Source organism: Ornithorhynchus anatinus, chromosome 20 (assembly GCF_004115215.2).
Source record: "Ornithorhynchus anatinus isolate Pmale09 chromosome 20, mOrnAna1.pri.v4, whole genome shotgun sequence".
Taxonomy (NCBI): Eukaryota; Metazoa; Chordata; class Mammalia; order Monotremata; family Ornithorhynchidae; genus Ornithorhynchus; species Ornithorhynchus anatinus.
The window spans coordinates 13696266-13704653 of NC_041747.1; the positions used below are offsets into that span (position 1 = coordinate 13696266).

An 8388-nucleotide genomic window follows, 5' to 3' on the forward strand; every position below is an offset into this window, starting at 1 on the left:
AAAGAGAGGCAGAGTCAGGACTAGAACCCAGGTCCTTCTCTCAGGTCTGTGCTCCATCCGCTAGGCCACCCTCCTCAACCCACATATTCAATCCGTCACAAAATCCTTTCAGTTCAACCTTCACAACATTGCTAAAATCCACCCTTTCCACTCCTTCCAACCCCTACCACAGTAATCTGAGCATTTATCCTATCCTTCTTTGGTCACTACATCAGCCTTCTGTCTCTCCCCACTCTAGTCCAGACTTCATTCTGCTGCCCATATCATTTTCTACAGTAACGCTCAGTCCACGATTCCCCACTCAAGAACCTCCAGGGGTTGCCCATCCAAAAGAAACTCCTTTTACCACTAGCTTTAAAGCACTCATCACCTTTCCCCCTCCTTCCCTTCCTCACAGTTCTACTACAACCTAGCAAGCACTTTCCTCCTCTAATAGTAACCTGCTAAACCTACCTCTTGCCTACATCCCCCACCTCTGGCCCGGCACACCCTCCTTGTTCATATCTGACAATCACTCTCCCCACCGTAAAAACCTCAGCCAAGACATCTCCTTTCGAGACCTTCCCCCCACTCCTTCCTATATCACCCTTGCACTTTATTCCCTTTATTCACTCCTCCCGCAGACTCACAGTACTTAGGTACACTGGTATTAATGTCTGTCTCCCACCCCGATCTGCTTCTATCTCTTGGTCAGGGTTTGGCAGGGACCCAATTCTTTCCCATCGGCCTCGAAACACCACCTATTCACTTTTTGGGTCACAGCTCCAAGACAGCCAGCCATAATATTAATCCAACATAACGAGAGTGCAGTGGTCAAATTCCACCCGCTAACCAGTAACGTACAAACAGAAGTCTGAGGCCTTTTTAGACTTTATTAGGGGGAACATAACCTTGATTAGTTTTCATCCACATTGACCGTCTGTAGGTCTGAAAAACAAAACACAGAAACAGGTTTCAACTGAAGAATGTTCACGCGGCAGGGCAAAGTCCTGGCAACTCCTCGCATCATACTCAAATCGGTGGAAATATGTATACGAGGGAGCACCACACGATTGCCTTCAGCTCCACCAGTCGCAAGGTACCCGGCGACCCTGTTCCGACCCCGCTCAAAGTTTATGGCCTCGCGGATTCCCCAGAAAGGTCCAAGTTTCCCCTGCATCGCTAGATTGTAAGCTTGCTGCGGGCAGTGAACGTGTCTACTGACTCGGTTGTATTCTCCCAGCGCTTAGCCCCACACATGCTGAGCACTCCATAAATACAACCGACTGAATGACGACTAACAGGTAGGAAGGCGAGATGGGAACGTGGATAATAATAATAATAATAATAATAATGTTGGTATTTGTTAAGCGCTTACTATGTGCTGAGCACTGTTCTAAGCGCTGGGGTAGACATAGGGGAATCAGGTTGTCCCACGTGGGGCTCACAGTCTTAATTCCCATTTTACAGATGAGGGAACTGAGGCACAGAGAAGTTAAGTGACTGGCCCACAGTCACACAGCTGACAAGTGGCCGAGCTGGGATTCGAACTCATGAGCCCTGACTCCAAAGCCCGTGCTCTTTCCACTGAGCCACGCCACCTGATGTGCCAGGACCACAGAACCCGGCGCGCTCATCAGCGGGCAACGGGAAAACACGCCGCCCGTGACCTGGGGTCAAACGCGACGTGCTCTATCGCTACTAAAGGGAGGTCTTTGTTCGGCCTAGCGGAGTCCTCTCAAGCTACAACCGTTGTCTGTCTCACGGGGACGTCGGCTAACGGGGAGGAGAGACGGAAACACCGAAGGCGGCCAGGAACGGGACCGGGGGCCGCCCCGTGGGCCTACTCACTTTTGAAGGTGGTGACGGGTACGTAGGTGACCAGCGTGTACAGCTTGTTGGGAGAATCTTCGTCTTCATTGCGCTTTCTGGACAGACGCACCCGCATGCGGTAGGGGACGTTCCTAAGCGGGAAGGTTTCAGATGGTGATTGGCAAAGGAGATGTCCGGCTGCCGCCTCGCAGACCCCCATCTATTCTAGTCCCACGCTTGCCGCATAGGAAGCAGTGAATGATTACCATTAACAACCAAAAGCCACCACCAACTGAGATTGGAACCAAGGCCAGAATATCAGAAGACCCCCCCCCCCCGGCCCCCATCCATGTTTTTCTATTTATGGTATTTGTTAGGCGCATACCATGTGCCAGGCACCGTATTAAGCACTGTGGTAGAGATGGTGATTGGGTTGGACACAGTTCTCTGTGTCCCTAGGGGCTCAGTCTTAATCCCTATTTTTACAAATAAGGGAACTTGAGGCCGACAAATGACGGAGCCAGGATCAGAACCCAACTCCTGTCTTTCAAGCTTGTGCTTTTTTAAATGGGCCACACTGCTTCTCTGCTATCTGAATGCTTAGGAAAGGGGGGGGGGGCGGGGGGGAGCGCCAAATCCTCAGGGCTAAAACAAGCTCCCGGAAAGGACTGGGCAGGGAAGAGAACTAGAAAAGCCCTGCAGGGCAGAGAGTGAAGAGTGGGGGACACCCCCATTACAGCCAGTCACGAGGCAGAGTCCAGTTTCCTCAGAGCCCGCCTACACACTCACCTTATTCCTTTGGCCCAGACGGCTTTGTTCAGCCTGGTGTCGATGCGTACGTCGGGAGTTCCCATCTCCTTCATGGCAAATTTACGGATCTCCTTGAGGGCACGGGGAGCCCTTTTCTTGAAGCCCCTGGGTATTACAAAAGAAAGGCATTTCTGAGTACGTGTTCACTTGCACCTGGATCATTTACTGAGGCTGAAGCACCTCAAAAGGACGTTTTGAAGAGTAACTGGGGCCAGAGAAAACTACTCTACTGTCCAAAATGGGGCCCCTTGCATAATGAGATGTTTCAGGGCTCAAATTTGATAGGACCAGAAGTAGACACTGGGGATCCTCTTTAATCAGGTCATCATATAAAAAGGGGCAGATCAGATCATAGTTCCACCCCCAGAGTTTCTGGTTTCATTTCAATCCCGATGGGCGGTGATCAGAGGGCCGGAGAATAAAGATCTACACACCAAGAAATTTCGTGTTAAATCTTTCAAAGCAAAATAATTGGTTACTATTGGTCGAGAGTATTTCCACATAAAAACGTGTCCAAGTTTTAGACAATTTTAGCATAACACCAAAAAGGTACAGCGGTCAGGAAAACATTTCCCGAATGGATCCCCCTGAAGAACTGAAACAAAGCATGTCATCTCCAGGAGGGTAAAACTCCAACTAACCTTTGGGCTCAGGAAGTGTGGTCACAGTGAAACCACCCCTTCTTCTCCATCCAAACTGTTACGGCCAGTCAGTCCATCATATTTATCGAGCGCTTACTGTGTGCAGGAGCACTGTACTAAGCGCTTGGGAGAGTACATTGTAATGGAGCATGGAGCAGGCACATTCTCTGCCCACAGTGAGCTGACAGTCTAGAGGCCCAGGTCCCCAAGGAAAGTTCTGATCTGGTAAGGCGGCCCTGACCCTCGGGGTGGGGGTGATTCTTTCAAATTCACTAATAATCATAATGGTATTTGTTAAGCACTTACTATGTGTCGAGCACTGTTCTAAGCGCCGGGGAGATACAATATAATCAAGTTGTGCCACAGGGGGCTCACGGTTTTAATCCCCCAAACTGCCGAATTAATCCAATCATTTATCCTAGCCCTCCTGGATTACTGCATCAGCCTCCTTGCTGACCTCCGAGCTTCCTCCAGTCCATATTTCACTCTGCTACCCAGATCATTTCTCTACCAAAACGTTCAGTCCACGGTTCCCCCCTCCTCCAGTGGTTGCCCACCCACCTCCTACCTCACCTGGCTACTCTACTACAACCCAGCCCGCACATTTCACTCCTCTAATACTAACCTTCTCGTTGTGCCTCGACACCGACCCCCAGCCCACATCCTGCCTCTGCCCTGCAACACCCTCCTTCCTCAAATCTGACAATGTCTCCTCGCCCTCCCCCCTTTCAAAGCCTTATGAGAAGCAGTGTGGCTTAGTGGGCAGAGCACATGCTTGGGAGTCAGAGGACGTGGATTCTAATCCTGGGTCCGCCACTTGTCTGCTGTGTGACTCTGGGCAAGTCACTTCACCTCTCTGTGCCTCAGTTACCTCATCTGGAAAATGGGGATTAGGACTGTGAGCCCCACGTGGGCCAACCTGATTACCTTCTATCTACCCCAGTACTTAGAAGAACAGTGCTTGACACATAGTAAGTGCTTAACAAATACGCGCTTGGGAGCGTAGAATACAACAGTGATATTCCTTGCCCACAACCAGCTCGCAGTCTCGGAGAGGCGCGCAGACATCAATAGAAATAAATAAAATGACAAAAATGTAGTACATAAGTGTTGGGGGGGGGCAAAGGGAGTGAGTCAGGGCGACGGGGGAGTGGGAGAAGAGGAAAAGTGGGGCTTATTATTATTAATAGTAATAATAAAGGTATTTTTAAGTGCTTACTATGTGCCAAGCACTGTTTAAAGCGCTGGGGGAGATGGAAGGTAATGAGGTTGTCCCACGTGGGGCTCACAGTCTTAGTTTTAGAGAAGCAGCGGGGCTCAATGGGAAGGGCCCGGGCTGGGGCGTCAGAGGTCATGGGTTCAAATCCCGGTTCCTCCGCCTGCCACCTGTGTGACTCTGGGCAAGTCACTTCACTTCTCCGTGCCTCAGTTCCCTCAACTGCAAAATAGTAATAATAATGTTGGTGTTTGTTAAGCGCTTACTATGTGCAGAGCACTGTTCTAAGCGCTGAGGTAGATACAGAGTAATCAGGTTGTCCCACGTGAGGCTCAGTTAATCCCCATTTTGCAGATGAGATAACTGAGGCCCAGTGAAGTGACTCGCCCACAGTCCCCCGGCTGACAAGTGGCGGAGGCGGGCTTCGAACCCATGACCTCTGACTCCCAAGCCCGGGCTCTTTCCCCCGAGCCCCGCTGCTTCTCTAAAATGGGGATGAGGCCCGTGAGCCCCACGTGGGACAACCTGATCCCCTTGCAGCCTCCCCAGCGCTTGGCACATAGTAAGCGCTTAACAAATACCATCATTATTATTACGGTTGTTATCGTTAATTTCCATTTTACAAAGGAGGTCGCTGCGGCCCAGAGGAGTGACGCGATCTGTCCGAGGTCACCCAGCCGAGACGTGTTGGGATTAGAACCCAGGACCTTCCGCCTCCGAAGGCCGGGCTCCTTCCCCTGGGCCCCGGGCGGTACTCACACTCCGTGGATGCGCTTGTGGATGTTGATGGTGTACTCCCGCGTCACCACCTCGTTGATGGCCGACCGGCCCTTCTTCTTCTCGCCGCCCTTCTTGGCCGGAGCCATCTAAGGGGGGGAGAGAGAGAGAGAGACAAGCCCGTCAGGCCCGGGGCGCGCCGCGCCGGCCTCCGTCTCCCGGCCCGTCGGGGAGCGGGCCGGCGGCCGGGTGTCGGGGAAGCCCCGCGGCCCGCCGGGCGCCATCCTCTGCCGCAGATGGAAGCGGATTGTCCCCCATCCCCGCCGCCCGCCCGGCCGCCCCGCCATCCACCTCTTCGCGCCAGGCCAGCAGCCGAAAGGACCGGAAATACGTCACGCCACCAGACGGAGCTGCGGCCCCAGCCCCGCCCGAGGGGGGCGGACCGGAAGTGCCGGACGCGGCGTGTGACGTCACATCCGCTCCTCCACCCCACCCCCTTCCAACCCCCCCCTCCCTTCCAACCCCCCCCCCAGGGCACGTGAGGCCTTGAGGCCCCATCGCAGTGCTGGCCTTTCTTATTAATAATAATGTTGGTACTTGTTAAGAGCTTCCTATGTGCAGAGCACTGTTTTCTAAGCGCTGGGGGAGATACAGGGTCATCAGGTGGTCCCACGTAGGGCTCACTTTAATAATAATGTTGGTATTTAAGTTTTTTCTATGTGCAGAGCACTGTTGTCTAAGCGCTGGGGGAATACAGGGTCATCAGGTTGGTTGTCCCACGTAGGGCTTATTTTAATAATAATAATAATATGGGTATTTGTTAAGTTCTATGTGCAGAGCACTGTTCTAAGCGCTGGGGGAGATAGAGGGTCATCAGGTGGTCCCACGTAGGGCTCACTTTAATAACAATAATGTTGGTATTTGTTAAGATTTTTCTATGTGCAGAGCACTGTTCTAAGCGCTGGGGGAGATACGGGGTCATCAGGTGGTCCCACGTAGGGCTCATTTTAATAATAATAATGTTATTTGTTAAGCGCTTACTATGTGCAGAGCACTGTTGGGGGAGATACAGGGTCATCAGGTTGCCCGCGTAGGGCTCATTTCAATAATAACAATAATGTTGGTATTTAAGCGTTTACTATTTGCAGAGTACTGTTCTAAGCACTCAGGGAGATACAGGGTCATCAGGTGGGCTCACGTAGGGCTCATTTTAATAATAATAATGTTGGTATTTGTTAAGCGCTTACTATGTGCAGAGCACTGTTCTAAGCGCTGGGGGAGATACAGGGTCAACAGGTCATCCCATGTGAGGCTCACAGTCTTCATCCCCGTTTTACAGATGAGGGAACTGAGGCCCAGGGAATAATAATACGTTGGTATTTGTTAAGCGCTTGCTGTGTGCAGAGCACTGTTCTAAGCGCTGGGGGAGATACAGGGTCATCAGGTGGTCCTACGTAGGGCTCATTTGAATAATAATAATAATGTTGGTATTTGGTCCTACGTAGGGCTCATTTGAATAATAATAATAATGTTGGTATTTGTTAAGCTTTCACTATGAGAAGCAGCATGGCTCCGTGAAAAGAGCCTGGGCTTGGGAGTCAGAGGTCATGGGTTTGAATCTCAGCTCCACCACTTGTCAGCTGTGTGACTTTGGACAAGTCACTTCACTGTGCCTCAGTTACCTCATCTGGAAAATGGGGCTTAACTGTGAGCATCACATGGGACAACTTGATTACCCTGTATCTACCCCAGCGCTTAGAACAGTGCTCTGCACATAGTAAGTGCTTAAATACCAACATTTACAGTGCTCTGTATACAGCGCTCAGTCAATATGATTGACTGACATTCCCTGCCCACAATGAGCCTACAGTTTAGAGGAGGAGGACATTAATATAAATAAATTGCAGATCTGTACATAAGCATTGTGGGGCTGGGAGGGGGGATGAGTAAAGGGAACAAGTCAGGGTGACACAGAAGGGAGTTGGAGAAGAGGAACGAGGGGCTTAGTCGGGGAAGGCCTCTTGGAGGAGGTGTGCCTAGGCTTTGAAAGTGAGGAGAGTAACTGCCAGTTATGAAAACTGAAAGCAAGAACCTGTAACGACCATCTGCTAATAGCGATTAAAGATATCGTGTTTTGTGTCTGTCTTGTTAAAATCTTTCATTCTGTTAAGCCATAGAGCCGTTTAAGTTGGGGTATACTGTTAGTGCTAACAGTAAAAGGGCATAATTTTAATAGTCCAAAATCCACCCTGCCAACTATTTCATGTCTTTTGGGAAAACCCAAATCTGTTAAATTTATCTGGTGGAAAATGTAGAACCTCATTTTTGTTTGCATTCGGTCAACTGTATTTGTTGAGCACTTTTTGTGTGCAGAGCAGTGGACTAAGCAGACATAAACATAGTCTCTGCTCACAACGAGCTTACAGTCTAGAGGGGGAGACAGACTAATATAAATTTAAAAAATTACAGATATGTACATAAGAGCTGTGGGGCTGGGAGGGAGGATGAATAAAGGGGGCAAGTCAGGAGGCCAGAGAAGGGAGTGGGAGAAGAGGAAAGGAGGGCTTAGTCAGGGAAGGCCTCTTGGAGGAGATGGGCCTTCAGTAAGGCTTTGAAGGGCGGGAGAGTCATTGTCGGCTGTGAAGAGGGAGGGTGTTCCAGGTGAGAAGTTGGCTGGGATGAGATCGATGTACACAGCAGATAAGTGGCAGAACTGAGATTAGGACCCAGGCTCTCTGGCGTCCGGTCGTTGTCGCTACAACACTTATTTTGATTCTCAGTTCTGGATAGAACACGAGAGAAGGTTAAGGAAACCACTTCCGCGACAACCGTGACAGCTGTTTCCAAGCCTAAAACAAGATCCCGTGGAAATAGTTACATTGCCAAGGGAACCGAGTGCAAGCCTTTAAATAGTTTACTAGAATCAGATTAAGCAGTACTAGAATGATATGACTCGATTTCACCCGAGGTGTTAGACTGCACGTGGGGTGAATTGTTTCAGAAACAATGGGCCCGATTCTTGGGTTACCCAGCCTCTGGTTATGACGAATTTCATCTTAGCCCTTTCTCAACAGTTGCCTGTCCCGGAGACTGACCTGCTGAGCAATGTTATCGTTATCTAAAATCAGAGTGGAGTGCACAGTGGGAAGTTTGGAATTTCTGGGGAAATGCTCCCGGAGTTGGGTTTAAAATGAAGATCGGGTCAACGCAGAC

General features: G+C 50.3%; 1 protein-coding gene across 1 annotated transcript; it reads right to left on the reverse strand.

The window, feature by feature from the left end:
• Positions 1 to 852: 852 nt before the first annotated feature.
• On the reverse strand, positions 853 to 5627 carry RPL31 (ribosomal protein L31). The gene is made up of 5 exons (XM_029047787.2): positions 5527 to 5627; positions 5218 to 5324; positions 2581 to 2706; positions 1831 to 1943; positions 853 to 927 (listed from the first exon to the last, which is right to left on the reverse strand). The coding sequence occupies exons 2-5, from the start codon at positions 5322 to 5324 to the stop codon at positions 896 to 898; spliced, it is 378 nt and encodes a 125-aa protein (XP_028903620.1). The 5' UTR covers positions 5527 to 5627; the 3' UTR covers positions 853 to 895.
• Between the last annotated feature and the right edge of the window lie 2761 nt (positions 5628 to 8388).